The 24,353-nt window shown below is 40.7% G+C and overlaps 3 protein-coding genes across 4 annotated transcripts; all 3 read right to left on the bottom strand.

Annotated features, from left to right (window-relative positions):
• Positions 1-5,989: 5,989 nt before the first annotated feature.
• Positions 5,990-12,304, bottom strand: gmpr (guanosine monophosphate reductase). Of its 2 annotated transcripts, XM_030789517.1 has the most exons (9): positions 12,218-12,304; positions 8,801-8,920; positions 8,421-8,504; positions 7,828-8,001; positions 7,638-7,719; positions 7,090-7,196; positions 6,751-6,793; positions 6,495-6,654; positions 5,990-6,170 (listed from the first exon to the last, which is right to left on the bottom strand). In XM_030789517.1, the coding sequence occupies exons 1-9, from the start codon at positions 12,302-12,304 to the stop codon at positions 5,990-5,992; spliced, it is 1,038 nt and encodes a 345-aa protein (XP_030645377.1). The 2 variants fall into 2 exon arrangements, with proteins under 2 accessions (XP_030645377.1, XP_030645378.1); XM_030789518.1 differs by lacking the exon at positions 8,421-8,504.
• An 852-nt stretch (positions 12,305-13,156) lies between these two features.
• Positions 13,157-17,890, bottom strand: fuca1.2 (alpha-L-fucosidase 1, tandem duplicate 2). Its single transcript, XM_030789509.1, has 8 exons — positions 17,358-17,890; positions 17,136-17,270; positions 16,872-17,009; positions 16,574-16,679; positions 16,267-16,467; positions 15,770-15,960; positions 15,416-15,515; positions 13,157-13,823 (listed from the first exon to the last, which is right to left on the bottom strand). The coding sequence occupies exons 1-8, from the start codon at positions 17,711-17,713 to the stop codon at positions 13,692-13,694; spliced, it is 1,359 nt and encodes a 452-aa protein (XP_030645369.1). The 5' UTR covers positions 17,714-17,890; the 3' UTR covers positions 13,157-13,691.
• Positions 17,891-19,528: 1,638 nt separating this feature from the next.
• LOC115824721 (tissue alpha-L-fucosidase-like) lies at positions 19,529-22,826 on the bottom strand. Its single transcript, XM_030788478.1, is given in 9 exon segments — positions 19,529-19,660; positions 20,498-20,597; positions 20,904-21,049; positions 21,051-21,095; positions 21,361-21,561; positions 21,678-21,783; positions 21,983-22,120; positions 22,240-22,374; positions 22,465-22,826. Coding segments are annotated over 9 exon segments (1,365 nt in total).
• Positions 22,827-24,353: the final 1,527 nt, after the last annotated feature.

A 24,353-nucleotide genomic window follows, 5' to 3' on the forward strand; every position in this document is an offset into this window, starting at 1 on the left:
AGCATATTTTAGACCCATATTGGTTGTTTTAGATGAAGCCTATGAATTGTAATGGATTGTAAGTTTGTGCTGTCCATCATTATTGTGCAGGATAAGATTCTGTAAGATTTGATTGAAAGGAAAGTGGATAATTAGAAGGATGGAAACGGATGACTGAAGTGGGTTTTTGTTTTTTTTACCTTAAGTCAGAGAGAGAAAGAGAGAATGAGAGAGAGAGAGAGAGAGAGAGAGAGAGAGCGCAAATAATGTCACCATATTAAAGTATCTTTTGTGATTGTGATTCTTTTTTTCCTTCCCTTCTTTCTTCAATACAGCCTGTTGTCACCTTGAAGAAGTGAAGGAAATTTCCGGTTTAATTAGTAGTGCTGTTTGTTTCCATAAAAATGCTAATGGTTCCAGACACAGTAGGGATTTGGTTTTCATTTTCGCCTCTCAGCAATGAAAGCCCCCTGCTCTCACACCTTCCCTTCTTCTCTTTTTGCACATTGTCCTTTTTGGTATGTCATGTCTTCTTCTTCTTCTCTTTTTTTCTTTCTTTTGATGGGGGCTTGGGGGTCGTTAGGCAGGGACAGCATCATTTGCTTTCTCTTTTGAAGGTCAAAAAATCTTTCCTTGGGCTTACTCAGGGATGTGGAATGTATGTATGTTTGTGAGGAAATGAGTGTGTGTTTGTGTGTGTGTGTATGCGTGTTGTTCCCTTGAAAAGGTTGATGTATATCTTATGGTGTGTAAATATACTTGTGTGTGTGTTACATTGGGGTGACTGGAAGCGGCTGGGTCACAGTCCCTGTGTTTAGGTCCCCCACCCCCCCCCCCCCCCCCCCCCCCAATCCGACAGCTTGTCCACGTCCATACCTGTGTCCCTGTCTTTTTGTGTGTGTTTATGTGTCTCTCTGTCTGTCTTTGTAATCGTCTGTCTGTCTGTCCATGGTGATGTTCCCTCTTGTCACCTCTAACATCACATGCCCTGATCCTCATGTGTTCAAGGGATACTGAGAACGACTGAGAAAAGAATCATCTAACCTCATCAAGTGGGGACCACTTTTGTAAAACAAACAAACAAAAAAAATAAGTAAATATAAATGCACATTTTCGTCATTTGTAGAAGTAGACTTGATAAAACTGTTTCAGCACTTTCTAATCCGAGGAAGGCTTGGTTAAGGGTTCCTCTTTTAAACCAAGGTCTTTTGAGGTGTAACATTCACTCAGTAGAGAGATAGAGAGACAGGGCGAGAAGTAGAGTGAGACAAAGAAGGAGAAATAGGAGTTGTCGCACCTGGTATTGTAATTTCTCTCCTTTTTTTTTTTTTTTTTTTTTTTTTTGCTCCACGTTGTCTAGTGCTCCACCCGTTCCTGGGTCCAACGGGCGGAGATGGGATGCCTGATGGTCCTTTTAAAGTTACGTCGCTCTCTGTCAGCCTGACAACTTTACTTATGGACTCACTTTTCCTGTCTTCAGTTTAGAGATCAGACTTCTGGCTTTGGCCTTGCCACATATATATTAGTTTTCTTTTGCTTTTGTCTCCTCTGTAGCACTTTTGTTTCTTGTTTTGTTTTTTCTTTTTGTTTTTTTTTTTTTGTTTTTTTTTTGTTTTTTTGGCAGGGTATATTTAAAACTTATTCAGCGAATGTTTCAGGAGTTTGAGTGATTGGGTGTAGGCCCTCTCGATAGGGGAATACAGCTGACGATTTCTTTGTTTTGTCCTGTTTTATTTTACTGGCACAAAATGACAAATAAGAATGTTTGGTGCGTGCTTCAGCGTTTGGAAAACAAAAAAAAGCATGTGTTCTGTTTTTGATTCCTTTTTATTATTAAAGAAAACATCTTTGTATTATTTTGCAATTCATGTCGGCACCCTATTTTTTTTTTTCTTTTCGATTGTTTTAACTGAATTTTATCAGGAGTGCTCTGTTTAACTTGACTGTTGTTTGACATGTTTGTCAATGTCCAAACCGCTGGAATAATTCTGCTCTCAGGCTGAGAAACTTCAACAGGCCCACGTAAACGTTTTCTTTCATCCTAATCAAAGTCAGTGGGCTGCTTAATATGGGTATTATTATTATTATTATGATTATTATTATTATTATTATTATTATTATTCAGCTTTATCTATGCTGGATGTGAAACCTCACGCTCTTTGAGAATGGAGACACGTGTCATGATGTTGCAGTAGGTTGTTCAGCCCTTAAACTGATGCTTGGTCAAAGTGAATTAGAAACACTCACTCAGAGAGGAAGAGAGTGAGAGAGAAAGAAAAGAGAGAGAGAGAGAGAGAGAGAGGGGCTGATCTCGTGCCCTGTGACCACACCCTTAACAGCTCAGCCCACGTCTGACAGAGCCAGTTCTCCGTTTGGCCAAGTTACCAAGGAAAAAAAAAAAAACAGGAGGCGACCAAAATCTTCTCCTGCTGAACAACGAGGGGCTTTTTTTTTCTCTCAGTTAAACTGGACGTCCGCCCCCCGCTGGTGGACCACTGAGAACTTAAACCGAGAACTGGCCACTGGACCACCATAGGCCTGGACTGGGGAGAACCAAAACTTGTGCATAGATGCTGTTCTCACAAAAAACAAAACAAAAACAAAACAAAAAAAAAAAGAACCCAGTGTTTCTGACGTATATAGCAATCAAACAACCTCTCAGTCAGTGTATGTATCTATCTTTCAATTTGTATGATTACACTGTCAAGAAAAAACTCTGACATATCCTCAAGAAAAAAAAAGAAAGAAACTTTCTTTTTTTTTTTTTTTTTGTAACTTTGAATATGTTGCCAATGAATGCTCAATAAGAATTTTCTGTAGTATTATTGTATCTCACTAAACATCCTCCCCCTCCAATGAGTGATTTCAGCTGATTTATGTAAAAAAAAAAAAAAAGAAAAAGAAAGAAAGAAAAAAAAGAAAAGGAAAAAAAAAGACTTACCTGAACAGTGTACATGTCCCATTGTGAGAGTGAGGCTTTTTTAAAAATAGATCCCAGTAAACGGTTCTAAAGATGAAAGTTTGGTTCCGTGTAGGAGCTCCCTCTTGTGACCCCACAGTGGAACAACTCAGACAGTTCTGGCTGTTCGTTTGTTGAGGTGTTGATGTCTGGTGAGTAAGTTAGAAAGAAAAATGCTGATTTGTAACTAACAACACGCGCACGCAGTTCCAGTTACATCTGGTTCCTACAAATATGTTGTGTTTTTATTTTTTATTTTTTTCTCTCCCCTTTAGTTTGGCGTGATCAGACAATTCAAAATATGATCGTGATGGTAGACACAGGAAGTCACTGGATATTCCACAGGAAGGAGTGGTCAAAAAAAAAAAAAAAAAATTCCAGGAGTCCCTTACTGGTTGGATGCAGGTGTTTGCAGGTGTTGTTGTAAAGAGATTTCAAGTCTTCCGTTGGAAGGGAAATGGGAGACTGTTTGTAGTTTCTTTTCTCGCTTGCCATTGGGCAGGAAAGACCATGAATGCAGTACTGCTGGATTTGGACATGTCGCAAGCAGTGGTTAAATGTGCGAAGACTGGTATTTAAGAACTGACGGAGTTTGTAAATCGATAATGCCTCAAAGATTTTTAGAGCTTTGAGGTTCTATGTCTGATCGCATGCAGGGCAACATGTGGAGCAAGGCTGTTGGAAGTTTCGTAGATTGAGTGTTAGGCCGGTCCAGAGATTATGTGATCGTGGTGTTGACGTAGAGGATTCTGGCCAGTAGCGAGAGGGGTCGTGGTAGGTAAAGAAATGTTTTGCACCTTAATTAACAAAAGAAGAGAAAACATATAAAGTGCATAAAGGCCTAGGTAGGAAGGAAAAAAGGAAAGGAAAAAAAAAAAACACTTCTTTTCTTTCTTTTGTTTTGTTTCCATATGCGTGCATACTCTGTAATTTGTGTAAAATATTGTACTTGCACTAGCTTTTTTAAAAAACAAAACTAATATAAAAAAAAAATGAAAGAATTGAAATTCTATTTTCTAATTGTGGTGTGTCTATTTGTAGGATACACTCACGTCGGTTTTCTTGGATTTTACGGTTCCTTTCTTTGATGGTGCTTGCCAGTTTTCTAGTTAGAACTTATTTCATTATTATGAATAACAAAACAATATTTGATTCAGGTTGTGAACAAATTTGTTTAAAAAAAGAAAAAGAATTGTCTGTATACCAGTACAAGTTTATTGTTTCAGTATACACGTACTAATAAAATTACAGTGCCAATTGCAAAAAGCCGACTACTGAATTGTAGTTTGTCATAATTAGTTATAAACTAATAATCGTAATGCTTAAAGTTTTGCTAAAAACCAGCCCATTCCAGAGAAGGACACATGCAGGTCTGTCTTGATATGTCTCAGCAATATCTGTTAACTGCAGATCAGTGTGAGATGTTTTCCACTGAGTTACTAATGATCTCTCACTCTCTCTCTCTCTCACACACACACACACATACACACACACACACACACACACACACACTGTGAAATTGTGCAGATTTGTGTTCTCTCTGGACGCCCCTGGCAGCACACTCAGATGTTATTGGAGGTGGCTGAATTGAGGATCATCCTATATTAAAGCTGTCTAATTCTTTTCAGTCAGTGTCAATAAAAGTCCAAACCAAAGGCACTCAGGCATGCATGAAACCACACTACTCAATTACAAAGAGTCACTTCAGAGGGTTTACTGAGTTCCTCGTTTTTTACCAATCTGCCTGTAACCATGCAACAGAAGTGTGGTTGCTACTGACCCAGTCATTAATATTATACGTTTAAATAACAGTCTAAATTTGATGTTAGATCGCAAATGGGACTGGAAGTATTAAACTTTCAGGAAAATTCACTCCGATCATGTTTTAGCATAATGCCCCATAAATAAATCTAACCAGATTTTTTATTAAAAAAAAAAAAAAAAGCCTCACACAGTTAGATTCCTCTCTGATACATCTTTATTCTTCTGACATATGATATGACCACATTCTTTCAATGGTTTGGAACAAAAAAAAAAAAAAAAGGATTTCTCCCTGAACTTAACAGTGTTACCCTAATTTAAAACATACGACATCTTAGCCACAGTAGTCTCAGCATTCCTCTAATCTGATGAGATTTCCCGACACACCCAGTGTACAGTCACAAAGGAAGCAGGCCAACAGAAATAGCACAGTGCAGCTACGCAGCTCAGCAAAAATCTCGGCTCAAGAAAATCAACAGTTACAGCTCACAGAAACCACAGTTACAGTAGTGGCACACAACCCAGCAGTGACCATAGATGTTTTATATATAGACAATGGTGATACTCCACTATATTAATGAGGACTCTCTCAGGTAGCATGCAATGCTTTTTGTCCTCATAGCGCATGTGTGTATTCTTTCAGTGGAGGTATGGTTGCATAGTTTCAATGAATGGGTTTACTGACACAGTGTTGTTAACAGCTCTTGCCAAAGGGGGGGGGGGGGGGGGTAAAATGGAGAGTCTCTACCCAGCTGATTTAAGTGAAGGTTATGCCATGCTGTGGCATACTGTTTATTCTGTTCGTATAGCTTAAAGGCTTTACATTCACAATAGCATGAGTCATGCTGTAACTTAATTACAAGAAATGTCTCTTAACAGTACAGCAAGGATCCTGAGAGAAATAGACTGTAACTAAGGCTTTGTCTGTATGTGTGCGAGTGTGTGTGCGTGTGTGAGTGTGTGTGTGTAAGTGAGTGAGAGAATGACAGAGAAAAAGAGAAGAGAGTGTGAGAAGAGAGAGCCACAGAGAGAAGAGACAGAGAGAAAGAGAGAGACGCAGACAGAGGGAGACAGAGAGAAAAAGAGAGGCTGCCAAAGTGATAAAGGTAGAGGATAGTGTGGGGACAAGGAAAGCGTGAGAGTTTATATGTGAAAACAGTTACATGTGCCATAGTTAAAGCGTTAGATGAAATGTCTTGTTGCTGTACTGTTGAGTGATTCCTATAGAAATGGGGAGAGCGTACGGTTGTGTGGTGTATGTACGTGTGTTTGTGTTAACATGGTGCGGGACTAGGTGAACATTTGGCTGGATTGTTGTGTGACTCTAATGAAGGTGGTCCTCCTACTGAGCTCTTTGAGTTTGGCTGCTCCCACATAGGTACAGGTGGAGCGTAACCCCCCCAGGATATCCCTGATGGTGCCCTCTACGTCACCTTTGTAGGGCACCTGCACTGTCCTGCCCTCTGACGCCCTGAAACCATGACAACAGATCAACACTTACAAAGCATCCCAGCAGTATTACAGCCACATCTCATCCGTGTTGCACATTCTGCTGCTAGCTGATCTCTAGTCATTTTTACTTTGTCATACCTGACAAAACACACCTTCATATAACTTCATATAATTTTAATGCATAGTAAATGTCAGGTATGCTGTAAATAATGTAGAATGCAGACAAGAAGAGAATTTTATGCATGTGACAAGAACTCTTAGCACATTAGAAGTGCCCGTGTGTAACGGATATCATTTCTAGCTCATGTCAATGCTGACGGCAGCTGGGACAGCTTCTCCTCACCTGTACTCTGCGACTCCGCCCACGTATTTTTTCATGGCTGTGTCCGAACTCATTCCGTAGAACAGTTTGTATTTCTTGCCGTCCTTCTCGATAACGTCGCCCGCACACTGGTCGTGTCCTGCGAACATGCCCCCCAACATGACGAAATCGGCCCCTGCCCCTAAAAAGGCCACAGCAAAAAAACCCAGTAATGCAGTAACTTTACAGAGCTGTAAAGTTGCAGTTAAAAATGAGTTTCTGACCAAACAGAGCTTACCAAAGGCTTTGGCAACATCTCCTGGACAGCTGCAGCCTCCATCCTGGAGAGGGAAGTATATAGTCATCTACAAATAGTAATCCTCAAATGATCTAACAGATTAACTGTCCAACTGTTTGGTTTCAGTCATTTGTATTGGCACTAGTAAACTAGTCAGACACCATGCCAGTGCCTTAAGAAACAAAATATAGATGAGTGGATGCTGCCCTCTGCAGGTGAAATGAAGGTAATGCAACATTTGTGTTCCACTGCTTCATGCAGTCAACAAGTCATTATTACTGTGTCACAGGGGAAAAAAGGACCAAAAAGGAGAGATTTTAATCAAGACTGGAGACTTACTGAGATGATGTGTCCTTTCAGGCCATGGGCCGAATCTGCACACTCAATAACAGCACTTAGCTGTGGATAACCCACACCCGTTTTAATGCGAGTGGTACATACAGAACCTGTGGATTTCAGGCGCAGCACAAACAGAATCACAAATTCCTCATGGGATAAACCAATATTTTGACCATTTTTGTACATTTACAAATGTTCTTTGTCTCATCTGCATTTGTGTGGATTTTGTTTTTCTGTCTATTTCCAATTATGATAATTCAGTGCATATGATAATGTGACTTTTCAGATTTGTCAACAATACATTTGACAAGTAATTGTATAAAATTTGAGCCTCTCCAAACCATAATGCAAAACACAGTGTTTTAGAATGAAGAAAGAAGTTGCTTTATTCCTGCAAAGGAAAGTCATTATTAGGAATGAATTCTGTGGTATTTGGTTAGTCATCTGAGCTGAGGCCTTGTCTAAAGTATTTGCCAGAAGGTTGAGAAAGATGGAACAAATTTGAAGAATTCTGTTTCCAGGGGAATCAGAAGAAGTGTCACACATACCTGGTCCAATGCCCACTTTAATGATATCAGCTCCAGACAGAATGAGCTCCTCCACCATTTCCCCTGTCACCACATTACCGGCCTGTTGGACCAAACAAAAACCAAGTGTATCATGGGATTTGTAGTTAATCAGAGCCAGAAATAACAATCCATTTAGAATACACAAGAAAAGCTGATTCTAACATCTCACCATAATGGTATGATTGGGGAACTTCTGGCGAACCGTTTTGACAAACTCCACAAAGTACTCCGAGTACCCATTGGCCACGTCCAAGCAGATGTACTTGATTAGCGGAATAGCCTCCAGGATGCTGCACAGCTTCTCCAGATCGGCCTTGCCGCTGCCTGAGCTGGCTGCCACATGCTGAGAAGCAGAGGAGTGCAGAGAGAGAGAGGAGAACATTCTAGACTCCATCTGCTTTCAGATGTCCATGCATATGTCTCATAGGAATACGTTTAATCTTCTGCAGGTTCTGAACTTCTTTTATGGCTACTTGTGTATCGTTTTAGATTTGAAATTGTTTAAAAAAAAAAAACAAAAAACTTGCATACCATACTAAATATTCACAGCCATGAGAGACACAACTGCGTGTTTATAGTACTAAAATGCATGTATTCCAGATGTCATCTTGTGTGGTGCACAATGCATGTGACAATACACCCACCCTCCAGCCGCCCCCACCCTCCGCCGCCTCGCTCTGAACAGAGCTTTGATGGAGAATGCACAGTCACTGACAAATTACTTCCACTCCACATGTTAACCTCACAGCTAAGAACATTTACCTCCAGGCATTCTGGGTGACTGGCTGCAAACGTTTTCCACTCCTCCAGGGAGTAGTGCTTATGAATTGCAGTGAAGAGCGTGTGCTGAGAGAGAGAATGAAAGAGTGAGAGAGAGAAAGAACAAAAAAGAACTGTTTGAAGATTTTATGATAGGACAACCAACCGCAACTGTACAGTACATTTTCTGCATTTACAGTTTCAACAACTTAGAATATTTCACAGTTTGTACTATTAAGCAAAAATCCATTCAGCAATACTAGTGAATGGTACAATTTTGTCTGCAAACTCTGTGTCTTATCTACCCCAAAACCAGTCATTTCTCTTAATAACTGAATGGAAATTTCTCTGGTTGAATTCTGGTCCTGTTAGAGTATACTGACTTTGCTCATGACCTGGGCCATCTCAAAGGTGCCAGTGGTGTCCATGTTAGCAGCAATGATGGGAATCCCATTGTAGGTTTGTTTGGAGTTACGGAATGTGAAGGTCCTCTGGAGATCCACCTGTGAGGACAAAACAAGAGGAAGTAGTGACAGATAGTTAAATAAACAGACATACACATGGGAAAGGTTATAATTGCTGCTCAGCATGTAAGTGCCTTAACCAGATGGACTGAACATGGACAGTGTTTTGCTCTGTGGCAAGCAGTGCTTTTGAAGTCATTGGGAGTCAATGTTCCACCTGGTCACGGTGGCACCTGGTTCTGAGCCTGGGCTTACTGACTGACTGACATAATCAAATCCACCTCCTTTAGACAGCCCCTTTTCCCTCAGTCATGTGGCGACTGACACACATCCACAGATCATGAGTTTGATCACATGACATGTAACAGGGGCCATTAAGAGCCAGAAACATACAGCCCTCTGAACTGATACCTAACTGAGCACAAATTGTTGTTCTTCAGCAGTTCCATATGTGAGAAAGAAGAATGTTTCACTGGGGACTGGTTTGCTGTGAAGCACAACAAAGTGAACGTGTTCTGTGATTTGCTGTTCAATTAATCCCCTATTTATTTACATCCCAGGTGAAATATGCAATATCTACCTTTTCTGTGTCTTGAATGTAGCCCTTCCTCTAATTAGTAAGGCACATCACGCATGTTCAAATAACTGTAGATCATACCACACAAGTGAAGGAGTCAGATCAACACAGTATAGCTGTAAATGATATTTCTGGTCTGTTTTACATATTGAAATGTCAAAAGAAGTATGCAAAAATGTGAACTTAACACATAACCTGTTCACAGTATTTTAAGACACTGTTTTAAAGTCTGTTTGAAGGCTGTTATTGACCTGTGCCTCTCTAAGAGTGTTTGGTTGGTTGTTTGAAACTGAGGAATATTTTTGTTACACCACCAGGCCAAGACACCATTGTCCAGGCCATTTGAATGGAGGTCTGATGCTGAACCATTTAGAGAGACAGGCGAGAGAATGTTGTGATGAATTGTAAGCTGACACATGATGTACATAAACACTTACACACACACAGAGCCCCCTCCCCACACATGCACTCACATGAACACCCCACCTCCACACACACAGACACACACACACACACACACACACACACACACACACACACACACACACACACACTTTTCCCATGGACACGGGGACAAGATATGATATCCAGTAATACACTGTTCTGAAGGGGATCAGGCAGTTTCAGGCAGTGTTGAGCAGGCATACTAATAATGTATTATGATTAGCCTCTCAGTTAGAGTTCACATAGTGTTAACAGCTTACATTATACCTCTCTAATGTAACCTTTTATGGAAGGCACACTGATGTGTATTGTGTACACACTGGGTTTAATATCAAACAGCAACAACAACAACAACAAAATGATCCCACTGCTTATTTTCAAACCAAAAATCAATCAGCTGTTGCTGGTTAAATGGGTGATTTTCTAACCGCCTGAGATAGAGCCCTGTAAGGCTTTGTCATCACACTGATTGATTACCGAGGTGCAGAAGAGGCAGACGCCCGATCACAGCTGCCGTTCTGCTTGAATGAGCCTACATATCACTATTATTACCAGGCTGCGCCTGCGGAGCGGCAGTCAATACCGCCAGCCCACTGGAGCAGAACCTGACCGCCCTGTGATGTCATCCTGCAGTGAAATGCAGAGAACCAGGAGCTCCCCCTCACTTCTGCCTGCGCGGGATCTACTGCTAACGCGTCCCACACATGAGTTTAACTCTGTCTGTGTCGACGCTAATTTTATCTATCGGTTGGGCAACGTGACTGTCCACAAGCGAGGCAAACAACTGCATGCAAGACCTATATTTAGCGATGAAAAGAGAGAGAGAGAGAGAGCGAGAGAGAGAGAGAGAGAGAGAGAGAGAGAGCGAGAGAGAGAGAGAGAGAGAGAAAGACAGGGAGAGACCAGTTTGCTCAATTATGAATCAGTTGTCAACACTGATTGGACAGAGGGAGGTAAGGTGAACCTAAGAAGAGATGTGACTGGGTGTCTCTTTCAAGTGGCACACAATCTTCAGTTACCTGATAAACCTCCTCATACAGTGTTCAGTTACCTGACCTGATAAACCTCCTCACACAGCGTTCAGTTACCTTATAAACCTCCTACAGTCTGAATGGAGCATCCAGGTGTGAGTTTGCCCTGATCTTTGCAAATAAAAGGTTTTAGAATATTTTCTAAATTGTCATTTCATCAAAAAGTTCTGCAAACTCTCATTAGGTTAGATGAGAAGCACTTCTCTAAACTGTTTTTGTAACATCCCTTGAAAAACGCAGCTTGTATACAAAATGTTTCATCCTCCAAATCAAGAACATAAGACTCCTTCAGAAAATCAAATTTGATAAAACATCAAAATCAAACAACAGAAATTAAGTTTTAGGCAAAATGCCCATGAATTCACGCTAAGATGGAGAAATAGAAAACACTGTCAGGAGGTATCTCATTGGTACCAACTCCACATTTGGTGAGAAAATCAGTGGTCCATAATGACAGTGTCAGTGCAGGGACAGAATGAATAGGACTAGATATGTCACCACAGTGCACTGCTCCTGAGGCTTCTCAACAGGATGCCCTTCCATGTATCATAAATAAACGTGATATTTATATTTGAATGCGTGTGTGTACGTGTACACTTAGGTAAACGGTGATCTCTTGTTCAGCTGAAAAACAGACAGAGAGCATTGGACAGCATGTCCACACTGGAATCCGGTCTCACTGACATTTAGTACACACACACACACGCGCACACACACACACACACACACACACACACACACACACACACACACACACACAGTTCTTCAGGTCTATTTTTAAACACATTTTGAGAGCACTGGTTCATCTCATGTTGCTCTACCTTAAACCGGTCCCTTGTTGCTGTGAAGCCTGTTCGGATTCTACAGGGTTAGGTTTCTGGGTTAGCCATTCAGGCCTCACAACCAAGCCAAGCCTCAGTAGAGAGACTGAGACTACAGGCTGCAGATCAGCCACGACAAATAGAGGTTAGACAAAACAACCTTAACAACAGCACTGACGTTGACGTTGACAACTTGACCCTGATAAAGGTCAGGGAGAGTTCCACACTGATTATGCACCACATGCTCTCTGTTCTCTGTTTCTCTCTCTATCTCTCTCTCTCTCTCTCTCACACACACACACATACACACACACACGCAATAATAATTATCTTAACACCATTTGAATTTCAAACAGCCTTAGGGTTACTTTCGTACTGCCAAAACAAACTTTGCAAAATCATGGCAGACAACACCTATTACCGAAAAAAAACCTCCAGAAACTCTGAGCACAAACTATCTTACCTCTGACCTGCTCTTCAGACTGCTCCTCTTTGGTCTGAACAGGACATCTTTAAAGTCCAGTTTGAGGTCAGCATCCACTCGAGGCATGGCCAAACGTTTAAGTGTTGATGAGAGTCTACAGAGATGGGCTGGAGTAGTCGCTGGTACAGAGCCCCAGCCACCAAACCCGAATCGGCAGAAGCACAGCGTATTTATAGCGTTAAAAGGGCCATCCCAGCCCAGGCCCCCATGGCTTTATTTGGCGAGGCCTGTACTATCCTTCTCTCCCTCTCTCCTTCTCTCTCTCTCTCTCCCTCTCTCTCTCTCCTTCCCCCTCCTCTCCCACACTGTGGAGTAGCAGCAGCAGCAGCAGCAGCAGCGGCAGAAGCACTTTGCGTCTGGCCAGCTGACACAGGCTTATACACACAAACACACACACACACACACACACACACTCAGAAAACCACTCACTGCAGCGCGGCACAGCACTGCAGCAGGACACAGCACACCTACTGTTGAGATGGGGCATAACTTCCTCTGCTTCCTGAGACACACAGACACACACACACGGGGCAGAAAATCACCATAGAGTGTGACTATACCGCGATATAAAATGTTCATGAATTTATATATTTATTTGATAAATATTTCTAATATATACATGAAGAATATAGCTATGATAAATAATTTAAAATATTTGAACATGTTTTATATCAAATGTACAAATTTGCAAAATTTAGAGACGATGTTCCTTTATTACGTTTTTTAGAACAAGATGTTTTCTTCCTCAGGTCTTGCTGTGTGCAGAGTGTATTTGTTGTTTGACCTTTAAAGAACGCGGTGGAACGGTTTAAGTTCTCATATGAAAAGTACAAATCAGAAATTAATATTATTCTGATTCAAAATATGCTTTGGTAGTTTCAGAGACTGTGTATAACATTTAAGGAGTAACACAAAGAGCAATCAGATAGTATCTTTAATCATAAACTTTAAATCTTCTGAAGTACAAAAATAGTCAACAAAAAACAGGCAAAATTCAGTGCCACATTTCTCTGGTAAAAAGACTTCATTTTTTAGAACCACATTAAAAAAAAAAAAATCAAACAGAAACACTGAAAAATCAACATCTCATGACAGAGTAAACTCTAAACAGCTGGTCCAACCAACATAAATTTCTGATCTGAAATCTCAATAGTTTTTCAACCACAATCAGATTTTGTTTTCCCTTTTGTGTATGTCATTGATTCAGTAAGAGAATGAGATGTTCATTACTTTTGTTTTAGTTACATAACATGACACTGCTCTACATGTAGACCACTAAAATTTTCTCCTTTTCAAACATTCTCCTCCAAAAAAAAAACCCATTTTGAACAGAATCTCAATTTCGTCTTTTTACTCACTTTTCAAAACAACATCCCTATGAAGTGGCTTTTGAAAAAAAGAAAATTCTTTTGTTGTTCTTCCATATGACGTAAAACACAGTTCATGACTCTATTCAATATACTCCATCCAGTTTCAGGGTCCAAGCTTGTGCTGGAGTTGGAGGCAGCTCAGGCAGAAGTATGACTAGTCCAGAGGATGGCAATGGGGCCCATCTCAGAGGTTCAGGATTCCCCAACAAGGTAACCTACACATTGGGATTCACAAACATGATCAACAATTCAGTTTAAAAGGCCATTCTGGTATATGAACTGATGTCACTACAGTGATAACAAATAGTCCTGTGCAATAAATTGTGCTTTGTATTACTGCTGTAATACCAAACACAACTCTTTTCATTAAATTCTCTTCATCAAGAAGTGTTGATGAATAGTCAGTGTCACTGAAATGATCCATCCTTGTCAAAAATGTAAATGTAGTTGCTGGCTTAAGCACTTTTAGCTTTGTGATTATAGCAAATGTGAGTGCACCACAACTCCCTTTAATTTAAGACAAAATCCAATTTTAATTGACTGGCCCCAGAAACTGCCGCAGTTTTTAAATTAGCAAAAGACCCCCCTGGATGTGTTATCTAAAAGAGGTTTTCCCACTACTCAAACTGGCAATAGCCCTGGTAGCTCATGGAAAAGCTGCCAGATTTAGTTTGTAGCACTGCACCGACAGAACCCTGGCTTGGTATATAAAGCAGAAAAACAGGTATGAGGGGATCCGGTAATTGTTAGACTAAATCTAAGAATGGGCAACAAGAGTGACCTAAGCAATTTTATGATAGGTCAGTCAGTCCCAGGCGTGCCAATTTCACTACTTTAAAAAACAGCCACTCTTTTGGACTTTTTAAGTACAATAGCGTTAAAAGTATACCATGAGTGGAATCATAAATGATAAAACATCCTGCAACAGTCCCTATGGGTGAACAAAGTTCAATAAAGAGGATGAACAAAGTAGAATGGCAAAAACTATGCAAGCTAACAGAAGGGCTATGACATGGCAACTGAGGGTTCCTGGTGCCTTTTGCTGACAGCAGGATCAGGACTTTAGGCGAGAAGCATAGATGTATGGACCCATAGTTCCTGGTATGAAGAGCACAGTTTGGTGACTTTACTGTAATGAGTGGGGAATGATTTCATTACACACGTTAGGTTCCATGATACCAACTGAGCGATGTTTGAGAGAAACAGGATATCTGAACATAGTTGCTGGCCAGGTGAATACCTTCACAGCTATAGTTTACTGTTCGACACTGGGATACTTGTAGCAGAAAAATGCACCAAATTCCGAGGGGCACATGCTGTATCACTGTCATGTTCCTGGAACCACACATGTTCCTGGAGCTATGCAGAGCATCTATGGATGGATAGGGCTGCTTGAAGCATGAATGCATGATTGTCCAGTCTGCAGATACTGGGTGATGCCAGTGTACTGGTTCCAAACAACTCTATGTAGGGTTTCCTCTATGTACATCTTACAGAATCTATGTCCTAAAGTATTCAGGCCATACTAGAGTCAACAGGGAGTTTAACCAGGTACCACATGTATGAACAAAATAAACTGGCCATTGAAAGTAAGTGGTTCGGGAGGAGTGTCAAAACATTGACATTTAAGCAAATTCTTGCTTACAAACACTGCATGCCAAGCATTAGTCCTGCGGTGGGAATAAATTACTAGATGTCTGTGCAAAGAAATTCAGCATTTGTGACTGAATGCAGGTTGGTTTTTTTGTTTTTTTTTTTTTTTTTGCAAAAACATACAGGACAATGTTTTTGATGGATGTGAACATACCACAGAGCTCTCAGTAGTTTTGGGTGTACTCAGCTTGAATGAGTACTGCATTGGGTGTAAGAAGAAGACTGCATATATGCTGGAGCCTTTGGACGTGTACCTAAACAAAAGAAGGAAGGAAATGCTACTAAACATCTGTTGCATCCTCCGTAAGTAGGAACTTATGATAACGGCAGACTTAAAATTCAATTCAAAAACATCTTCGATGCAAAGATACCAAACAATTCCAAGTCAGTGAATAAGTTTAAATCATTCTGTGCGTACTGCTATGTTAAGCTGAATTTAAAAGTTTTGGAAGTGACTCCCTCATGGTCATCTGGTAGTGAGGGATCTATTAAACTGATTTTCACATACCAAACTGGCACAGTGGCATTCTCAGCCTGCACCCTCCATGGTCTGGAAGCGTATATGGCCTCTCCATTCACCTTCATCCAGGCACCAATGCTTCTCAGACGCTCCTCAAATACAGGAGGGATCATCCCATCTGGAGTAGGACCGACATTGAGGAGGTAGTTCCCACCCATTGCAACAGTGTAAACCAGATCCTGCAGCAAGATTGAATGTTAGAGGTAACAAACAGTCTACTCTCATCTGTAAGTATTACAATCAGTAGAACTTCTGCAAAGAAAACAACTGGCATTACACTTCAAACTGTTTGGACTGGGCAATGTTTCTTTTTTGTTTTTTTTAAATTAGTACAATCGTAGCTTTCATGCTGTTTCCTATGTAGTTGCCAAAGTCATAGCTGAACTCTGCTAACAGAGAGTCAGAACAGTCATTAATATCAGCATAATGGTCTGAAAACTTGTAGAATTGTATAAAACTGGGGAAACGGGAAAAGGGAAACTAACGTTAATTATAGTGGGAAGGTCCATTAGCTCCTTGATTTTCATGTTCCTACGGAAACCCCAAGAGTGAGTGTCGATGGACGTGCATTTCTCCCATTTGTGACTTGGCAGCTCTCCTGGAGTGAACTTATCCTTACAGTTGTAATAGCCACCATGTTTACAGGAGCATCCTTTTCCCCATCTGTCATTGGTCACCACAACATCCTATGGGACAAAAGTTTGGGTTATGGTACACAGACCTTTTCATACTCAACAGTCTGTCCTAACAATACAAAATAATAAAGGTATAATAACTGCTGCTCTACACCACCTGGACAGGGCTGTCATTGTACAGCCAGGCCAAGAACTCTGTTGAGTTCCAGTAAGTGTCAGGTGCTTCCCAGTCTCCATCTGACCATATTAACTCTGGTTTGTATCTGTAACACATATTTATTTCATTATCTTTCAGGGTGAACTTGCTCAGGTTATCTATAATGATGCTGGTAAATAGTCTGAGAGGCCACAGCCTTAGAACAATTGCATGAGGCAGTAAAAAAGAAACAGTACTGTTTTCATTTGTCTGTTTGCTTACATATTACACAGACAACACTGTAATCTGTTATATTTACCTGGTGACCAAGTTGTAAAGCTCTGGCATAAGTTTATTGCGCACAAACTCTTGGGTATTGAAACCAGCCTTTTTATCACTCAGATACAGAGGGTTGAACCACTCATACAACGAGTTATAGAGTCCATAGTGAAGAGACCTATAGGATATAACCAATAAACGATGAGAAAATGTTCATTCAACATTTGAAAAACTTGAGGTACAATGCCTTTGGGTTCTATTCCAATAAATAAAACAAAACGTTTCGATAAAGCGTGTTGCTCACCGATTTCGTACAGCAGAAGCCAACTCGCCGACGATATCTCTATGAGGACCATCATCTACAGAATTCCAGTTCCAGGAATTCGGGGAGGGCCAGTTTGTAAAACCTTCATGGTGCTTTGCGGTGAGAACCACGTATCTGTACCGATCAAAATAAGAATCACACTGTTTCGCGCGGTAATATAACAGTCACACTGACATTTGTAAACGCACGATATACACTCACTTTGCACCAGAGGCTTCGAAAATTTCAGCCCATTCCTGTGGGTCAAAAAACTGTCCGCGCAGCAGTGGTGAAAAGTCAGCATACGTGAATCCCGGAGGATAATTCTTCATCATATACCAAACGTAGAATGGATTTCGTTCGCCCTGCCAATGCCACCAGAACCACTCGCTACCATAGCCAGGCACGGAAAAGACCCCCCAGTGTATAAAAATTCCAAATTTAGCTTCATCATACCACTCTGGAAGTGGTCGAGCATCGAGACTCTTCCAGTCAGGAGTGTATATTGCACCGATTGTTGAAACAGACAACAATATGCACAGGAATGTAGTCCATGTACTGCAAGCAAATGACCCCATGTCGTTATTTTAAAAAATGCTACGTTAGCTAGCTAATGCTTTCAATTCACGGGAATGTCCTTCAAAGATTGTTGATATTATTTATACTAACTCGATAATAACTGATAAATACCAACGACTGCCTCTTGTAAACTGTAGAATGCTCAGCTTTGTACTTATCCCATTTATATGACTCTCTTGCCCCAGATTCTACGGGTAAAGGTAGCTGTTATGCTTTTCCTGATCATATGATTTCTTGTATGTAACACATGACTTTTGGAAGTTGTAATGTTGTATTTTGAACGTCAGCCATAAGGCAGACCTGCGCATACATCCGGATCTCACAAGGGTCACCTGTTGGTTACCCCTTAACTGTCCCAAATACGGTACCATGTTCGTCCAAGTCGGGCATGTATCAAATTACAAATGTATGTATATTTATTATCGTCAGTTGTTTAAACGAAACGTATCTGGAAAGCCTTAAATTTGACTGTGTAAACTTAAATCTGCAGAAGATCCGGGAATCTCAAAACGAGTAATCTGACAAGTTTTTTTTTCAACTGTTTAAAATAGTTTAAACTGTGATAATTATGAAACGATCTGTTTGCCCCCGTGCCTTAGTAAAAATGAGAATTTGGTCATTTCAGACATTTTAGTTGAGATTAAAGATAAATAAATGATAACACAAATAAAGCGATCAAAGAACACTTTTATTCACATGACCATAAAGACACAAATGCACAAATAATTCAATGAAAAGAGGTGCAAATCAGTGCAACGTTGCTTAAACAGTTTAGAGAAACAAATAGAAAAATTACAAAATCCCTCACAAACTGCAGTGCACAGTCAATAAATCATCCAAGATTAGCAACCCCCCATACACACCTATCATTGGTCACCACTACCTCCAATAGGTCAACATTTTGGGTTATGGTACTTGCACTCACCTTTTCATACTCAACAGTCAATATTACAAACGCACACTCAATAGAGTGGAAAAAAACCCAATCTCTATCTCACCCTGCTCACCACCTCTTCCAGCTAATGCCCTCTAGGAGGCACTATAGGTCCCTGCCTGCCAAAACACACTATTTTAAAAGCAGTTTCTCCCCCACTGTAGTAAGGACTCTGAACACTTCTCTCTAACCGTGACAGAGGCAGCTGCACTTAAATGTCCTGTGCCAATCTTGTAAATATTGTCTGTAAATTTCTGTCTTGTGGCAGCTGTGAATTCTCCTGCCTCTATCTTGTAAATATTGTTTGTGAATACTGTCTGTGAATTTTGTCTTGTAGAATATTGTCTGCTGTGCTAGTCATTGTTTCTAATGTCTAATGTGATGTTAATATCTGCCTATGTTTAATGTCATTGACACTGCTGAATTGAGCTTACCCAGCATGCTGTTCCAACAGTAAATTCCACCAACCTTGGTCGTGTGGTCATTAAAAAAATAATTCTGAAATAGTTAAGAAAAAAATTGCCAGAGAACAATTTATCCCTTTCAATATGAGTACCCTGTCAGAAAAGTTAAACTCTCCAAAAACAGCTGTATTGCGACTGTTTTTCCAGTTTTTCCCTCATTTTTCAAGAAAAAGAGATCAGTGTTCATTAAATTTTTACACAATTTAGAATATATCTTCTGTAGGAGGCGTGGCTAAGATACTAAAATTTCTTCTTTTCAAACACATATTGCTCCAAAACCATTTTGAATACAAACCTATGTAAACATGTTAGGTACAACCATACTTCTACAGGTAAGTTTCTGTAAACTGTCGTAAATACCTGAACATTCTTTTACTACTCTTCCACATGCTGTAAAACACAGTTCATGACTCTATTCAATATACTCTATCCAGTTTCAGGGTCCAGGCTTGTGCTGGAGTTGGAGGCAGCTCAGGCAGAAGTATGACTAGTCCAGAGGATGGCAATGGGGCCCATCTCAGAGGTTCAGGATTCCCCAACAAGGTAACCTACACATTGGGATTCACAAACATAATCAACAACAGCAAAAAGAATAAGGAAAGGAATGACAACAGTGCTATAACAATGACTGTGAAAGAGTGCCACTGTGTCCCTGTGTAAAATCCTATACTTCAACACCCAGCATGCACTGACTAATAACCACTCCCACTTCTCATAATGGCAGTAGCAGTAAGTGGGGACTGGGTGGAGTGTGAACTGCACTCCATATCTGTGCCTGGATTATAAAAGTAAGTGAGGGAGTGAGTCAGTCAGTCAGTGGGGGAATCCCACAGGCAGTCTACCTGGCTAGGTGAGATAGTTATCCATTATTGTCAAGGATGTAAACTTTGTTGAGGCTGGTTTCCACAAAAAACAATGATGTATCTCCTGTTTCACTGATACCTAATACAGTCAGCATGTGACACTTTGCTGTTACAACTGACGCTACTCTAACAAAACCCTTTACTTTCCCTTGTCAGGCTCCAGTTCAAAATGCCCGCCACAAAAACTCGACAAGGAAATCGTTACAGTCTTCTTAAAGCAGTCAGTACCAGACATTGTCATCCAGCTGGTTTTCCTACTAGTCAAACTGGAATTGCTCTTCACAAAAGGTGTAACAATAGCCCTTTGGTAGATTAACCATACTGCATGTGGGACCTCAACAGCATGACGATTACTTGCCTCCCCGTACCGTATGAAAACCATTATCCTGGTGGTGTGAATAAAGTTCTGAACAATCTGCAGTAGAAACTTTGAATTCCCGATAGAAAAATTCAACATTTGTGACTGAATGCAGATTTTCATGAAAACACAGAGTACAACATTATTGATGGATGTGAACATACCACAGAACCCTCAGTAGTTTTGGGAGTACTGAGCTTGAATGAGTACTGCATTGGGTTTATGCAGAAAACCGCATATACACTGGAGCCTTTGGATGTGTACCTATACGTGAAGAAAGAAGAAAATAATATCATCATCTCTGATATGTTACATAAGGAGGAAAAGATAAGGTTTCAGTGCAATGAATGCTGTTGAATAAAAAATGACATATCTTTAGTACAAACGTATAATCCCAATGCCATCAATGTGCACATACACTAAGACTCAAGCACGTCACAGTCTCAAAAGGGAACTAAAACTTGATCATTCTTTCGACACTGCAGAGCTGTACTTCATTAAAAAGTTTTGGAAGTGACTCCCGTCTGGTCATCTGGTAGTGAGGGATCTATTAAACTGATTTTCACATACCAAACTGGCACAGTGGCATTCTCAGCCTGCACCCTCCACGGTCTGGAAGCGTATATGGCCTCTCCATTCACCTTCATCCAGGCACCAATGCTTCTCAGACGCTCCTCAAATACAGGAGGGATCATCCCATCTGGAGTAGGACCCGACATTGAGGAGGTAGTTCCCACCCATTGCAACAGTGTAAACCAGATCCTGCAGCAGCAGTGAGGAAATGAAAAATAAAAAAACAACTTCTTCTCATCTATAACCACAACAATCAGCACTGTTACTACAAAAGAAAAGGATTAGTCGAACATCTGAAAATCCTTTGGCAGGAGAATTTTTCCAAATACACTCAGTTTTTTAACAGTAAAGTGATGTAGCTGCAAAGTCAGGACAGTCATCCATGTTGCGGCACAATAACATTGTCTTAATAACGGTGAAACAGTACTTAAAAGAGGAGAAAGAGGAAACTAACATTTATTACTGCGGCAAGGTCCATTACGTCCGTGCCTTTCATGTTCTTGCGGAAACCCCAAGAGTGTATGTCAAGGGACTGGCATTTCTCCCATTTGTGACTTGGCAGCTCTCCCGGAGAGTACCTGTCTTTACAGTTATAGTAGCCACCATGTTTACAGTAACAGCCTTTCCCCCATCTGTCATTGGTCACCACAATATCCTACGGGACAAAGGTTTGATTCACGGCACTTTACACAGACCTTTTTCATATTTACACAACACTCTGGTCCAGAAATACAAAATAATAAAGGTATAATAACTGCTGTACTACACCACCTTGACAGGGCTGTCATTGTACAGCCAGGCCAAGAACTCTGTTGAGTTCCAGTAAGTGTCAGGTGCTTCCCAGTCTCCATCTGACCATATTAACTCTGGTTTGTATCTGTAACACATATTTATTTCATTATCTTTCAGAGTGAAATTCCTCTGACTATAAATGATGCTAGTAACAACTTGACAACCCACAACATTTAGACAAGTACATCACATGTTTTTAATGTAGCTGGGTTGTTTCAGTTCAATTTTCAGTTCCCTGTTTGCTTACAAACTACAAAGACAACATTGTAGCCTGATAAATTTACCTGGTGACCAAGTTGTGAAGCTCTGGCATAAGTTTATTACGCACAAACTCTTGGGTCTTGAAACCAGCCTTTTTATCACTCAGATAGATAGGGTTGAACCATTCATACAACGAGTTATAGAGTCCATAGTGAAGCGACCTGTAAGATATGATCAATAAAACGATGCAAAAATATTCAGTCAACATCTTGATGTACAATGCCTTTGACCTCTGAAGAGATGAAATACGACCAGCGTCTCTGTAAAGCATGTTGCTCACCGATTTCGCACGGCAGATGCCAAATCGCCGACGATGTCTCTATGAGGACCAGTATTAACAGAATTCCAGCTCCAGGTGTTCGGGGAAGGCCAGTTTGTAAAACCCTCATGATGCTTCGAGGTAAAGACCACGTATCTTTACAGATAAAAAATCGCATTCTTAAAGTTTTTATGTGGCAATTTTAAGTCACATTTAAATTATTGCAAACTTGCGTAATGCACTCACTTAGCACCCGAAGCTTCGAAGATGTCAGCCCATTCGTGTGGATCAAAAAACTGACCGTGCAACATAGGTGCAAAGTCCGCATAGGTGAATCCCGGAGGATAATTCTCCATCATAAACTTAATGTAGTTCGGATCTTGCCGGCCCTGCCAAAACCACCAGAACCACTCGCCATAGCCACCATAGCCAGGTACGGAAAAAACACCCCAGTGAATAAAAATTCCAAATTTTGCCTCGTCGTACCAGTTCGGAAGTGGTCGAGCATCCAAACTCTTCCAGTCAGGAGTGTATCGACCACTGAATGCAGAAATGAATGACGATACACAGAAGATCAACAGCCATGTGCTGGGAGAAAATGCCCCCATTTCTCAAATAAGAAACTTAATTTAGATAAAACAGCGGACTAATGCTTACAGCTTATCTTTATTTTACACACTGACTCTTTAAAAAAGAGAACAGTTCTGATATCAACAGGCGACAAAGCGTAACAAAACTTCAAGGTGTGCGTTACACCTTCAGTCATCGGATAATTCTGTTTTCCATGAACCACGCACTAACCATCGTTATTCTTTTCCTGGTCATATGATGTTTGCCCGTTCATCACATGACGTCTCGAAATTTGCAGTTTACATATTTTGCAAAGAGCCACCTGGTCACAAGACAGTATTGTATCAGTGTACAATTCCTCAGCACTGGACCTCATTCACCAGCCGTTCTTAAGAAGAAAATTTATTCTTAAAACCCACTTTCGCAGTTTTCTGACATCCACCAATGTTTTCTTATTTGGGATTTGTTCTTAGGTAAGAACAGAATCCACGCACGCAATTAGCACACTTACGCAAATTTGAGTGCTGACATGTTTGTGCAAAATAATTGTTTATTGCGTTTTCTTCAGTTCTACAGTTGTATAATATAACAAGATTAAAATTACAATAACATTTTTAATAATTGTTTTCACTGTTTTACAAAGCATTATGGCCTTTTAAAATAAATAAACTCTACATTAACACTTCACGGAACACTCCAGAATGTAATGCATATTTATTCATACTTTTTGTACAATGAAAAAAAAAGAGCAATATGAGAATATAACAGTTTATCACAGGAGACTGTGATAAGTGAGCAGGAGGCCTAGTTTTACATGCACTGCTTATTATCCCATCTGAAACCAGAAAGGTTGTAAAGCATATGTGTGAGAATCAGTCTGTTTTACTTCAACATATGGATGCATTTCCGCAAGAAAATGCAATTACAATTTACAATTTGGTATTTAGCAGATGCTTTTAGCCAAAGCGACTTACAATAAGTGCATCAGTCAGATCCTATTACCTCATAAACAGAGATCACACATTAATTTACCCTTCGTATTACGCTCCTGGAATTCTGTGACAGTGAATGACAAACACAAACACAAGACAAGGTTAGTATTTTTATATAATGGTGGAGAAGAGGCGTGGTCAGGAAGAACAGCTGCCGGGTTCCCGAAGTGAGGGGACCGTCAGTTGGCCAGAGGTTGTAGAGCGGGGGGTTCTGGCAGGGGTATAAGGAGTTATCAGGGACTAAAGGTATGATTGGGCGGAGCCTCTTGTGGCCTGGTAGGCCAGCACCAGTGTCTTGAACTGGATGCGGGCTGCTACCGGAAGCCAGTGGAGTGCAGTAAGGAGTGGAGTGACATGAGAGTGCTTTGGGAGGTTGAATACCAGGTGAGGTGTGCAGCGGCATTCTGAACAAGCTGGAGCGGCCTGATGGCGCAGGTCGGCAAGCCAGCCAGTAATACATTGAAGTAGTCAAGGTGGGAGTTGACAAGCGCTTGGACCACTGGGTCACCTGTTGCCTGAAGAAGGGGCAGATCTTCCTGATGTTGTAGAGGGAGAATCTGCAGGATCGAGTGA

The sequence above is a fragment of the Chanos chanos genome, chromosome 12 (assembly GCF_902362185.1).
Source record: "Chanos chanos chromosome 12, fChaCha1.1, whole genome shotgun sequence".
NCBI lineage: Eukaryota > Metazoa > Chordata > Actinopteri > Gonorynchiformes > Chanidae > Chanos > Chanos chanos.

What these genes read in the sequence shown, in the direction of transcription:
- gmpr (XM_030789517.1), bottom strand. Translation starts at nt 12,304, where the DNA reads ATGCCTCGAGTGGATGCTGACCTCAAACTGGACTTTAAAGATGTCCTG. An exon ending in GTCACCCAGAATGCCTGGAG is followed by an intron (nt 8,002 to 8,420) that starts GTAAATGTTCTT and finishes TCTGCTTCTCAG; the next exon opens with CATGTGGCAGCCAGCTCAGG. An exon ending in GGCGGAGTCGCAGAGTACAG is followed by an intron (nt 6,171 to 6,494) that starts GTGAGGAGAAGC and finishes TCATGGTTTCAG; the next exon opens with GGCGTCAGAGGGCAGGACAG.
- fuca1.2 (XM_030789509.1), bottom strand. Translation starts at nt 17,713, where the DNA reads ATGGGGTCATTTGCTTGCAGTACATGGACTACATTCCTGTGCATATTG. An exon ending in GCTTCTGCTGTACGAAATCG is followed by an intron (nt 17,010 to 17,135) that starts GTGAGCAACACG and finishes TATATCCTATAG; the next exon opens with GTCTCTTCACTATGGACTCT. An exon ending in AAACTACTGAGAGCTCTGTG is followed by an intron (nt 13,824 to 15,415) that starts GTATGTTCACAT and finishes CCCAATGTGTAG; the next exon opens with GTTACCTTGTTGGGGAATCC.